Genomic DNA, 22,387 nt, shown 5'->3' with positions numbered 1-22,387 from the left:
ACAACCCTCTCCCCACTAGGGAGAAAAAAAGAAAGAAACGCCCCTCCGGGAAAAGAAAGAAACTTTAGTGTGCCTTCATTACTGAAAGCTATTCTGAAAATATTTTTAAAGCCAAGTTTCCATACAAATACAGGTGAATCCCGCATGCAGAAAATACACTGTCAAAGTAGATATCTGATAACGAATTGGAAAAATGACAATAAGACAAAATGGCACACAAAACTGATTCTAAAACTGATCATTTTCAAAAAACAAAAACAAAACCTCAAGACAACTGCACCCATCTCTTATCGTCACTCACAGATGGTCACTGCTGCTGACAGTGAGAACCAGAGGGTAAGATGGCACAGGTGACAATCTGTACAAAGGGCCAATCTCCTCTCGGCAGACCATCGGGACACCTTGTCATTCGGTCACAGCTGAGACTGAGGACAGAAAGGGTGACTCTGGAAGAAATGCTCACCTAGGTAAACAGCAACACAGCCGCCAACACAGAAATGAATCATCTGGCAAAAGAAAATCAGGCATACTCTAGCTAGGCCAAAAACAAAAAAAAAAACCAAAACCCCATGGGGTGTCATTCTTGTTATTAATGAGGAAGACAGAGCTTACAAGCCAACTGTCAGACTTCTGCTTCCAACAGAAGTGGGCACTGGACCAGCCCTCGACTGTTAAGACTGTAAAGCTGGACCAAATAGACGAAGCAGCTGTTCCGGCACTGGCCGCCAGGCGACGCAAGACCGGAAGCCTTCAGAGCCCTTATCTCACCTGGCTTTCTGCCCAGGCACATTTTTGGACCAAGTAGAACAGCAGTTTCACTGAGCCAAGGAGGAAGAGCTACCTGTTTCAAGTTGCAGAAATGTCCGGAATTTGCAAGCCCAAGTGGCAGAAGGGAAGGTCCCAAAAGTTTTTGCAGGGAGTTAGCAAGGGCATTTAGCACCCACCACGGGCTCAAGAGAGACTCCAGAGGTCATGTGAGGGGGCACAGAGTTCCCACTCAACAAGAATAAAGCACCTCGGACACTATTTAAACACCAGGAAGGCCATGCCTTAGTAATAAAGATCATACTCTAAGGTAAGAGCCATGCCCCTTAAGACCTAGTTTAAGATGGAAATATCTGCCACAGACAGATACACAGACACATAAAGTAGGAAGGTAGGTAGTAACATAGGTAGATAGGTTCATTCCTGACAGAACCAACCTGCCAAGAATTGCTCATAAGAACAAAATGCAATACACTTTAGTAAAAACCCCCTATTATATTAACCATCATTGGGGTGCCTGGGTGGCTCAGTGGGTTAAAGCCTCTGCCTTCGGCTCAGGTCATGATCCCAGGGTCCTGGGATTGAGCCCTGCATCAGGCTCTCTGCTCAGCGGGGAGTCTGCTTCCTCGTCTCTCTCTGCCTGCCTCTCTGCCTACTTGTGATTTCTATCTGTCAAATAAATAAAATCTTTGGAAAAAAAAATTAACCATCATAACATCCAACACAGTAAACAATTATTAAACATACAAAGAAGAAAATGTGACCCAGATCAAAGACAGAAAATAAAGGCAATAAAAGTAGACCCTAAGATGATCCAGATTTTGGAATTAGTAGATGAGAACTATAAAATCATTATATAAATATGTCCAAGGAGTTAAAGAAAGATATGGTTATAACAACTGAACTGGAATGAGTAATTTTAGGAGAACAATGAACACTACCAAAAGGAACCAAATGGAAATTCTAGAACTTAAAAGTACAATATGAAAAATCCACTAGATAACTTTAGAGGCAGAAAAATTCCATTGATCTGTTCCCAGATTCATCAAGTCTTTTAGATTACAATCTGAATAACAGGAGAGAGAGAGAGAAATTGAAGGGGGGAAAAAATAGCATAAGGGTTCAGTGGGACAATAACAAGGACTGAAACACACATGAAAGTGGATTCCTGGAAGAAAACGACAAAATAGGGAAGAAAAAAATATGTGAAGAAATAATGTCTGAAATTTTTCCAAGGCTGGTAGAAAATATTAAATTACATACTGAAGAATCTTAGCAAACACCACGAAATATCAAAACAAAGACTTTTTTCCTAGGGCACATCAGACTCAGACTGCAGAAAACCAAAAAACCAAGAAAAACAATACTTTACACATAAAGGAACAATACAACTGAGGGCTGACATCAGAAACCATGGAAACAAGACAGTGGAACATCTGGTGAGAGTTAAGAGAAAAGAAAGAATAACTGAATTCTATAACCAACACAAATGTGCTTCAAATGACGATGGTGAAATTAAGACATCTTCAGATATACAAAGTCTGAGAATTTATCACAAAACTAAACTTTAAGATATTATAAATTCTTATAAAAGAAATTCTTCAGGGGCACCTGGGTAGCTCAACTGTTTAAGCGTCTTATCTTCAGCTCACATCATGACCCAGGGGTCCTGGGATCAAGTCCCACATCAGGCTCCCTGCTCCACGGGGAACCTGCTTCTCCCTCTCCTTTCTTTCCCTCTGCCCCCACCCCCGTGCTCGCTCCCTCTCTCTCAAATAAATAAAGTCTTTAAAAAAAAAAAAATTCAGTCAGTCAAAAGGATCTGGTACCAGATGAAAACTCAAGATGTATAATAAGGAATAAAGAGAAACCAAAATGGCAAATATGTAGCTAAACATAAAAGATTATAAATTTCCTTTTAATCTATTTGAAAGACAAACGGCTGCTTAATGCAAAAAATGGTCGCACTGCATGGTGTAGACGTGAATGATAACGAGACCACAATGAATGAGGAAGGGTAACAGAATTTTACGCTTGTACGTTTCTTACATTTTTGTGTAAAAGAGTCCAATATTAAGATTAAACAGACTGTAACAAGTTAAGATGCCTATTTGGATCTCTAAGTCAACACTAAAAACACACAAAGAGATACTGCTAAAAATCCAGTAACAGAATCAAAATGGAATACTAAAAAATTTCTGATAAACCCCAAAAAAAGTCAGGAAGGGAGAAAAAAAAAACAGATGAAACAAATAGAAAAGAAATAGCAAAGTGAAAAGCTGAAGCCCAATCACATCAGTATTTACACCAAATGTAATACATTAATACTATAAGCCAGAGACTGTCACAAAGAATTAATAAAAACCCAAATTGCAGTATAAGGAAGACAGATTTTAAATCCACTGACAGATTGAAAGTGAACAGATAAAATAAGATATGCCACACAAACAATAGGTACAATGAATGTGGTGTGGCTCTATTAACATCAGACAATACAGACCTTGAGACGAGGAACATTACCAGAGATTAGGACAGACAATTCATACTAATAAGGTCATTTCACCACTCCTAAAAGTATACAGATCAAATTACAGAGTTTCAACATACATGAGACAAAAACAGAATGAAAGAGGGGCCCCTGAGTGGCTCAGTGGGTTAAGGCCTCTGCCTTCAGCTCAGGTCATGATTTCAGGGTCCTGGGATCCAGCCCCGCATCTGGCTCTCTGCTGGGCAGGGAGCCTGCTTCCCTTCCTCTCTCTGCCTACTTGTGGTCTCTGTCTGTCAAATAAATAAATTAAATCTTTAAAAAAAAAAAAAAAAAAAAAGAACGAAAGAGAAAAATCAGAAAAGACCACAATCATAGATTTCAACATCCCTCTCTCAGTAATTGATGAAAGTATAAAAAAAAAAAAAAATCATCAGGATACAGAAGATGTGAACAACACTAGTAACTACCTTAATCTGACATTTATGGAACACCATGCCCAACAGCTACAGGACAGACTTCTCAAGTACACACTGAATATTTCTCAACACTGACCCTATATGCTGGGGCCATAAAATAAATCTCAATAAATTGCTAAACATAAAAATGTTACACAGAATGTTCTCTGGTGACAGAAGAATTCAATTGGAAATCACTATGATAGCCTTCAAAACCCCAAATATGTGAGAATTAACAATAGAACTTCTAAACAGCCACGTGGCAAAGAAGACCTCCTAAGAGAAATCAGAAATATTTTTAAATAAATGAGAATAGACCATATATCACAATTTGTAGGATACAGGTAACCAAGTCTTAGCGGAAACTTCTAGCTTTAAATGTTTGACATTAGAAAGAAAGAGAAGTATAAAATTGATGATCTAAGTCTACCTAAGATCAAGACCAAAGAAACAGAAAAACACACACACACACACACAAGCATGTTCACACCTATAGAAGAGCCTCTAGTAAAATCAATTACGTGTCTGTTGCCCCCAAGACCTGTCAGCTCATTTGAGTGCACAGAGGCTGTCATATTCATTGACATCAGCATAATCATAGAAACAGCTGCCCTTTATTGAGCACCTATTACAACCCAGACAACTGATTAAGAAACAACCTTACAAAGCAAGAATTACACCTATTTTGCAGATGAGAAAAGAAGCTGAACATATTCATGCCTGACAGAGAACATTGGGTACTTTTTTTTTTTTTAAATGAAGCAAAATTACCACTCTTCATTAATGTAGAAAATTAAAGTTTGGTTCTAATAAATGATGTATGTTACAGTAGAAAAACCGTTCAGGTTGGGTGTAGAGAAAAAAATGCACATATTAAAGCAATGTTTTGGTTTCACATTTCCTTAAGTTGACAGGGTGTAAAAGGATACTGTTTAGTTAAATTTGTTTTCCTTGTAAGAGCACAATAGTTTCACCATAAGAGCCAAAAAAAAAAAAAAAAAAAACAGAAACTGAAAGCAATTATTTGCACTGTATATACCAGACCCAGGATTAGTATCTTTGCTAAATCAAGAAGTCTTACATATTAAGAATTATAAAGTCTACTAATATTATATATATATATTATATATATATATATAAAATTATAAAAGTCTACTACTATAAAACTATAAAAGAGTAGCAGATAACAGGTGCAGGAAACTCACTGAGTTAAACACAAATGACCACTGAAAATTTTCCAATACTGAAATTCATTATGACTCAGAAATAACGACAAAGTGTTCTTTTTCATCTAGTAGGAACTGGTGAACGTAGCAAAGACAAAAAGTTACAAGAGCCAATCTTGGCAAGGGTGGGGGCCATCTCAGTTTCCCAGAGACTATAAATAGTTGCAAGCTCTTTGGAAGGAAATCTAGCATTCAAAAGCCTTGCAGGGCATCTAGATGGTGCAGTCCATTGAGAGACCAACTCTTGGCTTCAGTTCAGGTCATGAGGTCATGAGATGGAGCCCTACGTCAGGCTCCACGCTGAGCATGATTCTCTCTACCTCTCCCTCTCCCCCTGCTCACTCTCTCTCTGAAATAAATAAGTAAAATCACTTAAAAAAAAAAAAAAAAGCCTTGGGGCACCTGGGTGGCTCAGTCACTAGGCATCTGCCTTCTGCTCAGGTCATGAACCCAGAGTCCTGGGATGGAGCCCCGCGTCGGCCTGCTTCTCCCTCCCACACACCCATGGTTGTGTTCTCTCTCTCTCTCTCTCTCTCTCTGTCTCTGTCAAATAAATACATAAAATCTCAAAAAAAAAAAAAAAAAAAGCCTTGAAGTGTATATACCCTAAGAAATTAAGGACGTCTCCAAAGGTTTCACTTTGGTCATGTTCACTGCACTGACGTCTGTTAATATAAAAAACTGGGAAACAATCGAAATACCTAATTATGGGTTATACTGGAATCCACATGGCCATTAAAACCAACATTGCCAACTGTGGAATGCAAACTCGATCAGCGTTTATAGGGGGCTCTATCCATTTATAGGGGGCTCCTTCTCTGGGTGGGCATCAAAATACATCTGGAGTTATAAGACAACTCTATAATCTGGACCAGAAGAATGATTTTAATCAGTTTTTTTAAGAAATAAGTAATATTTGTCATTCATTTGAAAAAGATACTGTTTTCTTCTTTCTCAATTACTTTAATCAGTACAAGTGAAACACAAAACCCAAGTATGGACACATACCATCACTTCTCTAACAGTCCTTAAAAACAGAAGCAGTTCTTCCCCATCCGAATGATGCCGATTCCTTATCACCAACGTGCCTCATACCCAATGTCAAGGACCCTGGGTGTGTGTGGAGGAACTGCTCCCAGAGCAAGCCCCAAACGGCCATGCCTTCGGAATTTCACACCCATCCTTTCCCTTGCTATCAAGCTATCCCTCTCACCAGTACCTACTCCTGTTTCCAAACTAGGACAGCTTCATAACCTTTTAAGTAAAATCACAGCAAGCAGGCTCTGAGGAGAAACCTAAAGGATTTTCAGACCTAAAAACCAAGTACTTAGGTCACCTCTTTGGTATTTTTGGTTTCCTTCCTGGTTCATGGCCCTACCTCAGAGCTGAGTCTGTCAGATAACGTGGTTTCCAGGTACACTGGGTATGACTGCAACAGGCTCGTAGGAAAAGTACACTTAGCTCACCCAAAGCAGAAAACTGCCTATATTTTTCCAATATTGTTGCCTGGAGTTGCTTAGTAATGCTGCCACGTCTTCTTTCATGACGGCATAACCTGAAACCATTAAGTTTTGTTTTTGAGGGAGGACACAGGGAGCACCTAATATCTCCATACCCATAAATATAATGGGTAACATCTCCATGAAGTCAATCAGAGCCCGTCTATGCTTCGGTAGAAGAAAAGAGATTCAAGGAAATGAAAACCAAAGTGCATACAAAATCAACAACCTCTATAATTGGACAGTTCCATTGTCTTCTTTTTTTTTTTTTTTTTTTTGGTTTTTGTTTGTTTTTTGTTTTTTGTTTTTGTGCTGGCCTATAAGCCAGCACACCTGTACGGAAAGTTCTCTGCAAGCTTTGGCATGGCCCTCCTGGGGCTACCATCAGCCTTCTTTGAAGTTCATCAGCCACCTTTCCTTTACCATTTTACCACTGTGATCTATTGGGGGTCAAGAGGACAGAAGGACACACACAGACTTAACGCATTCTGAGCAGAAGGGTCACAATGTGGACCCCAAGAACGACCAGGGGGTCTGTGATATTTGCTCTGAGATCAGACTGACTCCACATTCCCTGACCTCATCACCTCTAGCGTCCATCTGAATGTGTGAGGCCATAACGATGGTAGTCACGTTCGAAGTGAGGTTACATCCCTGAATAACGAAAGACACCCCCAACCTAGGCCCTCCCATCACCAATTTCTTCTTTTGAAAGACAAGCACCATGTGACTGGTCTCCCACACAAGAGAGGGGAAGAGATAGAACAACACAGCACAGCTGGGGCAAAAGGTGGGTTGGCGGGGGGATGGGGGGGTGGCCCTTCGGTGGAAGAAGTAATAATACAGTGAACGTGGAAAACCCAATGATGAGGAGACAAAGGACAGCAAACACACACACACACACGATTACAGGAGAGACTATCTTAATGAGAAAAATAAAGATGAAGTACATCCCCAACAGAAGAAAAAAACTATCAACTTTTTAAAAATATCATGTAATATGTTTTTGTTTCTAAAAATTATAAAACATTTTAAAATGTTGAGTATAAACTATCTTCCCAGAAATGGCAGGCTTAGTCATAAAAATCTATATATGAGGTCACACGCCAAGTCTTTTATAACAACTATATTTACTTAGAACTCTTTTGTCTCGAAAGAAGTTTCTAAAGTTTAATCGTGTGCTTTCCTTCATACTAAGACTACGAAAGGGAAGCAAAACACCCTCCACAGAGTCAACCACTGTGCATAATTTTACTGTCAAAATGAGTGTGTCAGCGTGCCTGGGTGGCTCAGTCATTAAGCCTCTGCCTTCGGCTCAGGTCATGATCCCGGGGTCCTAGGATCAAACCCGGCATCGGGCTCCCTACTCAGCGGGAAGCCTGCTTCTCCCTCTCTCACTCCCCCTGCTTGGGTTCCCTCTCTCGCTGTGTCTCTCCCTGTCAAATAAATAAATAAAATCTTTAAAAAAAAAAAAAAAGGAGTGTTTTACAAATGTGCATAACCTTTTTCCTTAATGTTTTATATTTCTCAAAGCATGGAACTTAAGGAAGTTGGATATGCAGCACACATAAAGGAACAGTGCACCCTTTCATGCTATCACACAACAAGTTGTATTATTACTCATCCCCTTGTAAACACCGTGCTTGAAGCTTTCAGAAAACCAGTAAATCCATACAGAATTAAAAAAAAAAAAAAATGACAAAAGGAGATGCTGTCCAACTCGTGATTTTCACAGCATTCGTTTTTAGAACCAAACTAATTAAAAAGCAGCAATGCCTTAACATCTACCATCAGTCCATACGAAGGAACTAAGAGAAAAGTGCAGAGACCGGGGAGGAAAACGCCTTCACCCATCGCAGTCTCTACCAAATGCCATTATCCCAACCCCACACTCTACTTGTCACTAGAGTGGAGTGTAACCAGTAGCAGCTGGGGACCAACGGCTGTCAAGTCACAGAGCTCCAAACAAAGAAAATAACCTGGTCAGTTCAGCTAATGGGTCCCAGAGGGAGGAGACGAGGACTTCAAAACATAACCCAGCCACGGCTGCAGGCTCTGCACAGGGACCCAGAGAGCGGGTACCGTCCTGTCCAGAAATGCCCTCCTCTTCCTCCACAAGTAACTGAAAGTTGGTGGCCACTCTTGAGGACGAAGGCAAACTGTAATTTTTTTCAATGAAAACTGAGCAAAGGTATGACCCGCACCCATTCAAAAAAACGAGGTTAACCTTGAAGACACTGTGCCAAGTGAGAGAAAAGGCAGGCACCCAAGGGCAAAGCCTATGTGATTCCACTCACAGGAGGCACCTAAGCAGGCAGTTTCCTGGAGACAGGAAGTAGGATGGAGGTGGCCAGGGGGTGGGGGGAGGGCATAAGGAACTGGTGTGATGGGGACAGAGTTTCAGCTTTACAAGATGGGGAGTTCTGGAAATGGATGGCGGTGATGGTTGCACAATGATGTGAACGTACTTAAGGCCACCGAGCTGGGACACTCAAAAATGGTAAATGGGGTCAATTTTAAGTTATGTGTATTTTACCACAATTAAAAATTCATTGATTTAGGGGCACTTGGGTGACTCAGTTGGTTAAGCGTCTGCCTTTGACTCAGGTCGTGATCTCAGGATCCTGGGATGGAGCCCCAGGTCAAGCACCCTGCTCAGCGGGGAGTCTGTGTCTCCCTCTCCTTCCGCACCACTCCCTGCTCGTTGCTCATGCTCTGGCTCACACACTCCGTCTCACGTTCTCTCTCTCTCAAATGAACAAATTAAACAATCTTATAAAAATAAAAATTCATTAATTAAAAAAAAAACAGAATGAGGGGCGCCTGGCTGGCTCCATCAGGGGAGCATGTGACTCCTGGTCTCAGGGTTATGAGTTCAAGTCCCACAGGGGGTACAGAGATAACTTAAAAATTTAAAAAAATAAATTAAAAATCCTTTTTAAAATAAACAAATAAATATAAAAACAAAATGATCACCTGTGGCGGGGGGCAGGACGGGGAATAGCCACCAACCAAAAAAATTCTAAACCTACAGAAATACCTTCAGATAACAAAGAAACAAAAATATCTCCGGACTAACATAAAAATTTAAAAATTGATTGGATTCTGAAAATTAAGTGTCAGTCGTGTTTTCAGCATACAGACAGCCGTGCTGTGTGTTCACGCTCTGAGAAGGCTCCACACCCACCACCGCCCTGCCCAATGCCCCCTTCACCGTCCCTAGCACGGTGACTCCCCAGTTGTCCTGTGGATACAAATCCCTGGGGCACAGATTAAATATACAGATTTACAGGCTTCTCTTCATGCTAGGGGAGCAGGTCTGGGATTACACCCAGGACCTGGGTTTGTATTAAGCACAACGATGACTCATAACAGAATCTGGTGACCCGCAGGTGAGCCTAGCATATGACCTGTTCCCCTTGCTCCACTCAGCAAGGAAGCTGAGTGGGTCCACGCTCCGGTGGAGGGCCACCCTGCCCTGTCGTGTACACGGAGCTCCCCGCTACAAGGCCCATAAACACCCGGGGAGGAAAGGCCACGAGCAGACAGCTGCTGCTGATGGTGGGGCGGCCCCAGCCCCACCTCTGCCACGAGCTGGCAGAACTGGACAAGTACAGAACTGGACAAAATCATGTGTCCGGGCACCGGTAACAGGCAGTGCAAGACAGATCCCTGGGAGCAGGGACACTCAAGAGGTCAACGCGACCACTGTCGTGGCTCTCGGCCAGCAGCCCGTTTTCCAGCTGTGGCAGGGAGCTGGATGGAGCCCAGGCAGGACAGCAGCTCCCACAGAGTTGAGGAGGCGGAGGTGAGGCTGGGCTCGGCCAAAGCAGCTGGCTTCTCCGAGGATGAATTAAAGGGTCCCCAAAGTCCTGGGGCAGGGAAAAGATGCTGCTGTCAAGGCCTTAGCTGAGGGATGGGCTAAAAAGGCCCAGGTCAGCAGAGTCTAAGGCTCATCAGAGAGCTGGCACGAGGTGTAGCAAGCAGAACACAGAGCCCTGAAGGTCAAGTTAGGGCACCGGAGTTCTTGCCTGGCCAGAGCGGAGAAACCTTATTAATAAGCGATCAACGAGGCTGGAATACAGCTGAGACACCAGGAAGACCACACCTGAGAAGGAAAGACCATGCTGTAGAGCAGGGATTCTCAGCTGGGCCAGTGCTGCCCTCACCTCCCAGGGGACATCTGGCAATGTCTGGAGACATTTACTGGTTGTTACAACTGAAAGATGCTACTGCCATCGAGTGGGTAGAGGCCACAGTCGCTGTTCAACATCCCACAATGCATGGGGTCCCCTCCATCCCCCAGCCCCCCAAAAAGAATTACACAGCCCTAAATGCTGGCAGTGCAAAGGCTGAGAATCTCTTCTCTAGAACAGATCTGCTCTAGACTCAACCCAGAAAAGATTATTACCAAGGCCTAACAAGGTCCCACAAAGAACACAGAGCTTGAAGGCTGAAACCTACCAACTTAAAGCTTAGAAAAAATAACCTTAGAATTTCCAAAAGTGTAAGCTAACAAAGCATAAATCAAGCCTACACCAAGTTAAAAGAGATCAGCTGGTGAGTGACCTATTAATGCAAAATGCAACATTCCTCAAGATACTATCAGAAGGCAGATCTGCAATGTAGCATTCAAAATGACCAATAAATTTTAAGTCTGAGACACACAAAAAGAAGAACAACAACAACAAAAAAAAAACCCACAGGAAAATGTAAACCACAAGAAAGAAAGCAGTCTTCATAATAAAAAGCAAGTCCTCCAAATATATAAATAAGAATTTTAAAAAAAAGTTTGACCCAGACACTGGTGGTGGTTTTTTTTTTTTTTACTTTATGTTCAAAGAGTGCAAGGGAGATATGTTCAAAGAATTAAAGAGAAATATGAGTAAACAGATCCTTGGCAGAAAAACACAAACTGTAAAAAAGAGCAAAGTGAACATTCTATCATTGAAATATACAAAACTAGGGAGGAAAAACGCACTAGCTGGTCTTAGTAACAGTTTGAAGATAACAGAAAAGGGAGTCAGGCTGATTAAAAGAAAACTATCCAATCTGAAGAATAGAGAGAAAAAAATTGAATAAAATTAAGAGGGGGGAAAAATGAGGGTACTACAAGACACTTTCAGATGTTCTAACATACATGTAACAAGAATCCAAGAAAGAGGAAGAAGGGAATGGATCAGAAGATAATATTGTAAAAGATATAACGGCCAAACATTTCCCAAGGTTTTAGAGAAAGAATAAATTAAAGATCAAAAAGTTCAACAAACCCGAAGAGGCATAATAAATTCAAGGGAAATCACACCTAGGGTTCACTATCAATTTCTGAACATTTACATTTTCTTTAAAAAGAAAATTTAGAAAAGAAAAAAAGAAAAATGTTTTTAAATCTGCCAGAGATACCACATAGGAAGACAAAGGCACAAGTGAGAGTGAAGGTCTTATCAAAAACAAGGAAGGGTAGGGTTGGGGTGGCGGGGTGATGGACACTGGGGAGGGTATGTGCTATGGGGAGTGCTCTGAATTGTGTAAGACTGATGAATCACACACCTTTACCCCTGAAACAAATACTACGTTATATGTATTAATTAAAAAAAAAAAAAAAAAAAAAAAAAAAAACAAGTCAAAAACAAACAAACCTGAACCAAGGTTATCTAACACAGGCATTTTCTCCATACTACGTGTCATGTTTATTCCACAAGACACATCACAGCCTTGTTGTACTCAGGAACACCAGACAAGCACCTTAGCATTCTGTGTGGGGCCATTTAAAACAGCAAAATCACCAACAAGAAGCAAAGAAGAGCAGAAAACAGGCCCTACATATAAACAGCCCATGAGGGGTGCCTGGGTGGCTCAGTGGGTTAAGCCTCTGCCTTCGGCTCAGGCGATGATCTCAAATCAGGGTCCTGGGATCGAGCCCTGTATCGGGCTCTCTGCTTAGCAGGGAGCCTGCTTCCTCCTCTCTCTCTGCCTGCTTCTCTGCCTACTTGTGATCTCTGTCAAATAAATAAATAAAATCTTTAAAAAAAAAAAAAAAGCCCGTGAAAAGAACACTTTGTTTACAGTAGGACAGCTGAAACAAGGAGGCAACCCCAGCTGGGAATATGCATATCAGAGGATACAAAATTTTAGTGACAACATGCGTGCCCACGAATGACTGTGAAGGAGCTCCAGGCCTTGATTTTGGGGTTACAAATAAATTCCACAAGCAGGCAATCTGCAAACTCAGAATCTGTGAATAATGAGGGTTTCCTGTACATAAATTCTTGCCAAGACAGATCCACGACAGAGGATAAAAGGAAACTCGGATGTTGGGAGGAAGTCACTCATCTTACAAGTTCAACCAAAGAAAGATAAGTACTCTCAAAAACTATCCTGTGGGTAATTCTAAAGAGAGTGAAGATGAGATTTTAGCCAGAATAAAGAGGATGGTCAAAATGATCTGTTCTGCAAGGAAGACTGCACCAAGGACCAGCCATCAAGGTTCATTATGGAACTGCCACAGTTCTTCAAACTGGACCCAGAGTCAGGAAACCCATCAGGCTTAAGATCTTAAGGAAAAACCTCTGTGCCATACGCATTTGGTAATACAAGAAAATCTCTGTACCCCGGGACAAGACCATCCTGATTACAGAGAAGGCCATCGTGTGCGCCCAGGACTAGAGACCTAAAACATTCAGGCTCACTCGCACCCAAGCCTGAAGCCAAGGTCAGGTTGGCAACTTCGAGATCCGTTTCCACCTGCGATGGGGCTGAAGCTGCCATCTTCCCCCAGTCTGACCCTGCCTGCTCTGCTCTGAGCTAGGAAAGCAGCCCCTTGAGATTTGAAGCTGGATATGTCCTGCTTCTTCTGTGGCCTAGACAAGAACAAAGACAGGAAAGAAGCCACTAGTCCCACTGCAGAGGTGACAGTAACCCATGCTGGGAATATGACCCATGACAGGCGGTGACTTCCTTAAAATGAGCAAGCATAGTGTTCAACACATCACTACGGTGAGGAACCTGTGTTCTTCATGTCAATCTGTTCACTTTCCAAAAGACACAGCCTGTGTTGCATAATCTCTTTATTTGGTAAAAAATTCAAAAAAAAAAAATGTCCTATAGATTTGAGGAAACTAAACAGACCCCCATGGGCCGTATCAAGAGACCACCAACCAGAATCACGGATCCAAACAAAACTCCACAGTTCATCCAAACTCCTCTTCATTTAGTCCTCATGTTTCACAGAAAAACCAATGACCAAGTGGGTAAGTAACATGACGCCGCCACTGTGGGAAAGGGTAGGGCAGTTCCTCAAAAATTTGCCATCTAGTCCGGCCATTGCACTTTGGGGAAATGTCCCCAGAAAGAGCTGAAAATATGAACTTGAAAAGGGATCTGCCCTTCCATGTTCACAGCAGCTGTATTCACAATCACCGAAAAGTGGAGGCAAATCTCCCAAACGCCCACTGATAGAGGAATGAGCCCCGTCCATACAGTGGAACTGTCATCGGCCTCGAGAAGGAGTTCAATTCTGACACGGGCGACAACAGGGATAAAGCTTGAAGACATGAGGCTCTGTGACGTGAGCCAGACACAAAAGAAGAAATACTGCATGAATCCACTTCTATGAGGTACCTAGAAAAAGGGGACAAGTTCAGGAACAGGAAGTAACGCAGGGATGGCGGTGGGGGTAGGGGCCGGGGAGTTCAGTGTCTAGCGTGTACAGAGTCTCAGTCCGGGGAGAGCAGAAAGTTCTGGAGATGAATGGTGGGATAGTGGTGACGGCCACACAACAGTGTGAATTTACGTAAGTGTCACCAAACGGTCCCCTTAAAGAGTTAAAAGGGTAAATGTTAGCTTATGCGTATTTTACCACCATCAATCAAACAATAAGTAAATAAATAAATGCTCCAGGCACCTCATTAGCGGGCGACGACCACAGGGTTGTGAGTTCAGGCCCCACACTGGGTGCAGAACTTCCTTAAAAAATAAAAATCTTAAAAAGGAAAATGAAAAAAGCTCAAAAGCCAGGTGCAATTTTACTAAAGCGGGGCAAAGGTAAACAAGTCATAAGTCATTTTGTTGTAGGCTACATCCCACGACATCTTGCAATATTACGAACTTCTACTATGAACCCAGCAGCCATTCCAGTGACGACACCCGACCTGGTGCTCTCCCAGAACCGGGGATCAGGAGGTAGGGCCCTAGCCTAAGGCATGAATGTGCTAGCTTCTGCCCTAAAGAGTCAGCCCACCTGCGGTGAAAAAGTGTCCTATTTCATCCCCTAGCAGGATTCTAGACACAAGGCAGTGCCTGAGGAGATCGGTCTTTCCCACGTTCCTGGCATTTCAGGTTACGCCTATGGTCTGACCCAAGCCACGTCTTTTTAAGGGGACAATTCTTTCAGGCTAATCAAGCCAGCAAATTAACACCTTTGGGAGATGTTTACATGCAGCCAATGTGCCAGATCGGATCAGATTTCTCAAAGGCGAGTTCTAAACATTAGTGGGGAGAGGAAGAAAAACAGGTGAACCACCACCACCTCACCTGGGCAGGAAAGAGCTTTGTGGGACTGAACCGTCCCCCCAAACCTGGCTCCCACGGTTATGGTTCTCACAGTAGAGCCCTAGTGTAATTTCCTATTTATTTACGGGAGCGAGGCATGATCTAGCTAATTTATAGAGAAATCGGACCCATCTCCTAAATGGGCAAAGGGACTACAACAGAATAAGCACGAGGAGGAGGACAGCAACGAAGACGCCTTGACTGGGGCAGACAGGCAGCACTAACCATTTCCATATCACACAGGAGGCACCTGAAGGTACATGTCACAGCCTCCACAGACACAGAGAAACCTCCAGCATGCCCACAATTCCAAGATTAACAGGACTCTGCTCAGAGGAAGAGCTGGAGGAGACATCTTGCGTTTTGCTAAGAAAAGTAGTCCTAAGAAACAGAAGCTCTAGATACGCAGAACTAGGTTAAAGAAGCAATATTTTAAATTTAAATTGTTTGACTTGAACTTCTAATAAGGATTTTTTTTTTTTAATAAGAATTGTATATATTGGGTGCCTGGGTGGCTCAGTGGGTTAAGCCGCTGCCTTCGGCTCAGGTCATGATCTCAGGGTCCTGGGATCGAGTCCCGCATCGGGCTCTCTGCTCAGCAGGGAGCCTGCTTCCCTTCCTCTCTCTCTGCCTGCCTCTCTGCCTACTTGTGATTCTGTCTGTCAAATAAATAAATAAAATCTAAAAAAAAAAAAAAAAAAGAATTGTATATATTGAGAACTGGATGGCTCAGTCAGAAAAGCATGGGACTCTTGATCTCAGGGTCTTAAATTTGAGCCCACATTGGGTGTAAAGATTACCCAAAAATTAATTAATTAATTAATCAATTGATTAAAAAGTATTGTATATAGTTAAGTCATATTTTGACAGATATACATTGAAAAATGAGTACTGCAGTCAAGCTAATATATCCATCACTCTACAAGCTTATCCTTCTGTGTGTATGGCGGGAATGCTTAAAATCGAACTCTCCTAGTAAATTTCAAGTATACAATAGAGTTAAAATGGAGTGTTTTTGTTTTTAAAGCAAATGGCCCAAAATAAAGAGCTATCCAGTTGTCACTTATTCTGTCTATGGCAACTCCTTGGTAAAGACACCTGAAATCCTCACTCCCTCCATGATACTTCAGACCAGGGTGAACTATGGGAGAATTTTATGGCATTTCTCAATAAAAAATGCTGAACACATCAAATCGGGTCTTGTTATTGAAACAGCTACAATGTATACTAAATGAGAAGAACACAGTGCCTAAAATAATAACTGAAATGGAAAGCAACATAAAGTACAACATAAGTTCTCTCAAAAATTACTAAAAACATTGTAAAATTTTAAGTTTCATCCCAAACATCAATTATTTTCTTTAATACTATTAAAAACGACCGGGGTGCCTGGGTGGCTCAGTGGATTAAGTGTCTGCCTTTGGCTCGAGTCATGATCTCAGGATCCTGGGATCGAGCCCCATATCGGGCTCCTGGCTCAACAGGGAGTCTGCTTCTCCCTCTCCCTCTATCCTTCCTGTCCCCCCACCCCCCACTCATTCTCTCCCCCCTAAATAAATAAAATCTTAAAAAAAAAAAAAAATAACTACAGAACAGTGAATGTGTCTGACATGGATTCTATATTTTCCTTTAATTAACACAATTACACTGAACATGGTTAAACGCTTCATTTAAAAAATACAATTATTCCTCTTCTCAAATACAATCTGTTCTCTGAGATTTAATTTTACAGATCCAATTTCACAGACGGTCCCTTGTAAAATACAATTTTGATGTAAATGAAAGTTTTAATGAACAAAAAAAACAAAATTTCCATAAATACAACTCAAAGATTTAGGCATGACGACACTGGAAATTTCTCATGCCTCAATCAATTTGATCCTTAATTTTGATACTTATATTTTAATTAGATTCCATTACCAGTAGAGTATTTTGCAACAGCCTGTGGCCAAATGTGATCAAAGGCAGGGGTGGTGATCTATCACAATAGATCAAATGTGATCTACTGATCACAATAGAAAACTTCCATCATGTATCGGTAAAGTTCACTTAAAGGGAAAAAAAAAAAAATTCCCCTGCTATATAACAAGATTCTCTGGTAAGGTATAAATGATTCTGGGGGGCACCTGGGTGGCTCAGTCGGTCATGAGTCGGACTCTTGATTATGACTCAGGCACATGACCTCAGGGTCCATCCTGAGACTGACCCTGCGAGGGGCTCTGCATCTAGTTCCATGCTGGGCGTGGAGCCTGCCTAAGATTCTATCCCTGTGCCCCTCCCCTACTGAAATAAATACATAAAAACAGAGATCCTTTTTACAAAATTTTTAATCTACAAACTTTCCCAAAATGTTTTTGATACCTGGGGTGAGGCAGGCATCCTGCTACAAGATGACACTTACCTTCCGATAAATCATGTGACACATGGCGACGCGCAGCCTCATGCCCGCGCACTGAACGTGGTAGAAGTACAGATGGTGCAGTATGGCCAGGATAAGCGTGCAGAGAGTCAGTACCGTGGCGTAGATATAGGCTTCGTGCAAAGCCACAGCATTAGTAGGATCATGGTTTTCAAAATAATTAATAATTTTCCCCAAAAATATGGGCTGGATTACTTTGGTGCCTTCCTAAAAGGAAAGGAGAAAGCTGTAATTAGAAATACAGGTCCTACCAGTTTTTCTGAAGGTAGCTTTGCGTTTATGACAAGCATGTTAAAAAGGCATTTTAACAAAGTGCTACATTCATCACTAATCCCCAAAGAAAACAGAACTCTTCTTTTATGTAAGACAACCAGATAATAGCTTAACCTTAAGCCAAAATTCTAAGTGCAAAAGCTTTAAAACTTTAGTTTGCTGTGCTTGGGGACACTGTGGGTGCTCGATGTTGCAACCTGTGTTTAGAACTATTTGGTAGACTATCAGGTAAGTCTTGGCCCAAGATGAATAAGGAAAAATGGCAAAAGAAAGGTGTGGCGTGTGCTCACAGGTGGGCAGCCCAGCTCACTGCCTCCCTGCTGGGTCTCCGCCATCAACATCCCAGCCCAAAGCAAAGTCACGAATGGCTAGTTCACGGGAGGCATGCTCTTACAACCTCCTTTCTGCATTAGAAGGGCTCTGGGGAATGGAGACACTGGTGCAAACACAGATCTGAGCCCAACCCCAAATTCCACGTGTCAGTAGATCAAAAGAACGGAGTCCAGCCTCCAACGTGGGTTGGAGGAAGGAAACAGGACCAGGCTCAGGAGGCTCCCAGGCTCTCAGCCACAGGGGGCTCTGCTTTCAAATGTGTCTACCCCTAGAAGTTGAGCACTGCTGCCTTGGAGTCAAAAATTAAACTCAGCAGAAGGCAAGCTCAAAATAATGCCATCCGTGGTTCGCCGTAAGCCATACATCGCAGGTGTTGGTTTTGAAGAATTTTAACAAGAACTCTTCCCTTCCCCAAAGCAAAAAATTAAAATCCTACACCACTGAGTTAAGGAAACGCTGGGGCTTACCTCCCAAATTAAGACGTAAGGAAAGCTATATATATATATATATATATATTTTTTTTTTTTTGCCCTAAAACGAGAGGCAAAGAAACGTCAACCCTTGCCCTTCCGTGCCAAATGGCCACTCTACCCCACAACCTACATCCGCTCTTGTCAAGTACCATCAAAGAACGCCAAACACTCAGTGCAAATGCATGTCACCCAAAGTAAACACACAGACCTTCCACCACACTTCATCTAATGCCAAAAGTTTGGAAATCTTTCAAGAACTCCACTTTGAAACAAACATTTCCTCTTGGGCAACCTGTCCTTATTAACGCAGACGTGGCAACCAACCAACAGGTTCGCTTCTGGTGGCTCTCCTCTGTCTATCCCGAGTGAGGAACCCACAGCGCAGAAGGCCAAGGGAACCCCAAAAAGCCAAACCCGAGACACAGCTAACATGCATTTTCTCCTCAACCAACCAGTGCCCCTTCAGGGTATTGACAGAAAGCGGTTCCCGTCCCTGAGATGGATGTGACATTATGAACCCCAACACCACACGCACGCATACACCCGTTCGCAACCTTCACCACCAGCCTCGCCTTTCAGGAGGTCATGGCCCTTTTGTACTACAAGGAAACGCTGCTCACGGAAGACAATCAGATCTCAAAAACACAAAGGCTCACTGTTGCGTGTCCAGCAGGCCCCATCTTTCGTCCCAAGAAGCACTGAGTCTATGAAAGCAACCCGAATAGAGCAGGCCACAGAAGAGCTGATGGGGTCACCGAGATAAAAATCTGGAGGCTAAAAGGGCGAAGCGAGAACATCAAACTGTACACATGGGCGGTCCCAGCCCAGGTCAGCAGCACGTCACCCTGGGGCTGCCCACCAGGACCCCAGAGCTAACACCTGCTGGCCCAAACTTCCCTAAAACAGGATCGTCTCTGGGACTCAGTGCCTGTTGACTGGTCCTTGGCTCTCCATCTGAGCCTAGCATGGGTGTGGATATAGGAAAATACCATCAGAGTCACCCATCAGATAGAAAACAGACAGATGCAAATCCAGGGAAAAAGAACACAAATTAGGGATGCCTGGGGTTCTCGGTTGAGCGGCTGCCTTCGGCTCGGGTCATGATCCCAGCGTCCTGGGATCGAGTCCCGCATCGGGCTCCTTGCTCAGCAGGGAGCCTGCTTCTCCCTCTGCCCCTGCCTGCCACTCTGTCTGCCTGTGCTCACTCTCTCTGACAAATAAATACATAAAATCTTTAAAAAAAAAAAAAAAAACCCACAAAATAAAGGCAGGGCATTACCGCCCAAACACTGGGATTTTTCTGCTGACAGTACTTAATAATTCATCAATCAAACACACTCACTAATGAGTAATGCCAGCTCGAGGCCCCTACCTCCCCACTCATCTGTCCATTCTTAATCCTTACCCTCAACTACGAAGAAATAAAACCAGGAAAATATGTATTATTAAACTTGAAAGTAACCATATTAAAACTTTCTGGAGAGCAGGAGCGAGGTCAAAAATTACTTGAGCAAACACGCCCATCTTTTGACAGTCATCTCTGCCTGGTGAAGATTCTTCCCACAAACCAGCTGAGGATACGGTTTTTATTATTCCTTCACAAGATTTCTTCTTGATTGTAAAACCATAAGGGGTTTTTAGAAGAGCCCAATATGATACCACAACACCCCTTGGTTCAAGGTCCTACCAGAGTTTCAGAGTCTCTGAAGCAGGTATTTCTTAATGGAGCATTGGGCACTCAGCATCCTGAAACACCAGACGTCTGAACCCTACTCTTGCTTCTTACTGGGGTAACTTATTACACGGCTAGATGCCACAACTTGCCCCATGCAGTGGAAACATTTCTTACCCAACCCCACCACACCTGATCCAGGAGAAAAGCAAGCAAGCAGAGGAAACAGAAGCTATCAGACAAAGAGAAAATGATGGAGTCAAACCTAACAGCCAAAAGGTCAGCCTGTTTAGAACAGTCCCTCCCAACTTCCTGCTTTCTCCCATAAAAGAGCGTTGGGCAGACTGACCTACGGTTTGGCCAGAGCTTGTTTGTCCCAGAATGCAACGGGCTGCCATTCCTGAATAAACCCTTTTTGCTGGTAATGTAAGTGGGAAATTCTATGTTAAGGTTAACAGGGGAAAAGCAGTGAATGAACCCAGGAAGAATGAGAACCCCCACATTCTGTGACCATCCAGTCAATTAACAGCTCTTGAGCAAAGATCACGAACAGCACTCCTCACATCACCCACACGAGAAAGACAAGCAGACAGGAGGTACCTAATCAGCGAGGCCCACCAGCAGACCTACCAAATCAATCGGCAAAGGAGAAGGGAAGGGGAAAAAAATTGAGTCAGATCCAGGTTCTAGATCTACCCACTAATTCAAGGTTCCAGAAGAACACATTCCATGACACAGAGCCTAAGGTACGGGCCATGTCCTGACTATGGGGATCTCTCGAGGACAAACAACTTGGTATCGAGTATTAGATTTGAAAAAATAAAATTATAGTGAAAGAGAATGGAAAGGAACCTAGACAACCACTGCCAGCCAAATGCACCTGATCTGGATATGGATTCAAACTGCAAGAGAAAAAAGGAAAAAAGGAAAGAAGGAAAGAAAGAAAAGAAAAGGAAAGAAAAGAAAAGAAAAGAAAGAGGAAGGAAGGAAAGAAGGAAGGAAGGAAGAGAAAGGAAGGAAGGAAGAGAAAGAAAGAAAGAAAGAAAGAAAGAAAAAAAGAAAGAAAGAGATGAGATCTAGCTAGATACTGATGGTTTCTAGGATCAGTGTTAATGATCATGCATAATAATGGCTTTAGATTATATAGGGGAAAGAGTCCGTTTAAAGACACATTCTAAAATACAGATGAGGGGGCGCCTGGGTGGCTCAGTTGTTAAGCATCTGCCTTTGGCTCAGGTCATGATCCCTAGGTCCTGGGACCGAACCCGTACCGGGCTCCCTGCTTAGCAGGAAGCCTGCTTCTCCCTCTCCCACTCCCCCTGCTCATGTTCCCTCTCTCTGTGTGTCTCTCTCTGTCAAACATATAAATAAACAAAATCTTTTAAGAAATTAAATAAATAAAATGAAATACAGATAAAATGATGTAGTACCTAAGAACTGCTTGGAAATACTCTTGGGAAGTATGAGAGTGAGTGGGGTACAGAAGGGTCAAGACCGGTCATGAGCTAATACCCACTGAGGCTGGCTTAGGGGGCAGGCAAGCTTAATCTGCAGGAGAAGAATAGCCATTTTCCCTCAACCCTTCTGAGCTCTGGCCTGAGAAACTGTAATAAAAGACAGATTAACAGGAGAGAAACAAACACAAGTTTATCAACAGGTATACCTCCGGCATATATGGGAGAGCCCCAGGAAAACGGAGTAACCCCCAGGGCCAGAGCCACCGCCATGGGGGTGTTTAACCGGAAAAGCATGGGAAACGGGGAAGGCTGACTGTGCTGATTGAGTTCTCTGCTGACAGGACTCTCTTGTGATTCAGAGCCACCGTCGTCTGCCTGGCACAAAGAGGGAGACATTCTTACAAACATAGGTCTCCTTTATAAAATTAACTGTCCCTTACAGAAGGGTAACTTCTGCTCTGTTTCCAGAATTTCTGTGACTGATGCTTCTCAAAACCAATCCGCTCAGTGGCACCTGGCTGGCTCGGTTGGTGGAACATGAGACTCTTGGCCTCAGAGTTGTGAGTTCGGGCCCCACACTGGGCATGGAGCCAGTTTAAAAAAAAAAAAAAAAACTGTTTAATAAGCACAAAATAATCTGTAGCCCAAAGTGGCATATTCTGGGATGGCATAATCTGCTATCCTTCCATCATATTCTAGGTTTGTTATTTTTAAGTGTTCCTAAAAAGTGACAGGGGCAGTGGGGGAGAAACCGTGTGTGTGAACACGTATGAAGCA

General features: G+C 42.8%; 1 protein-coding gene across 1 annotated transcript in view; it reads right to left on the bottom strand.

The window, feature by feature from the left end:
• The window catches only part of ABCC4 (ATP binding cassette subfamily C member 4), a 244,285-nt gene that overhangs the window by 173,632 nt on the left and 48,266 nt on the right, over positions 1-22,387 (bottom strand). The window contains exon 4 of the mRNA XM_032864151.1: positions 17,385-17,609. Within this exon, the coding sequence (XP_032720042.1) occupies positions 17,385-17,609 (225 nt within the window). The remainder of the gene's footprint in view (positions 1-17,384; positions 17,610-22,387) is intronic.

The sequence above is a fragment of the Lontra canadensis genome, unplaced genomic scaffold, assembly GCF_010015895.1.
Source record: "Lontra canadensis isolate GAN:19392208 unplaced genomic scaffold, GSC_riverotter_1.0 scaffold26, whole genome shotgun sequence".
NCBI lineage: Eukaryota > Metazoa > Chordata > Mammalia > Carnivora > Mustelidae > Lontra > Lontra canadensis.
The sequence above is the reverse complement of the archived record's forward strand: the minus strand, read 5'-3'. Positions and strand labels throughout refer to the sequence as shown.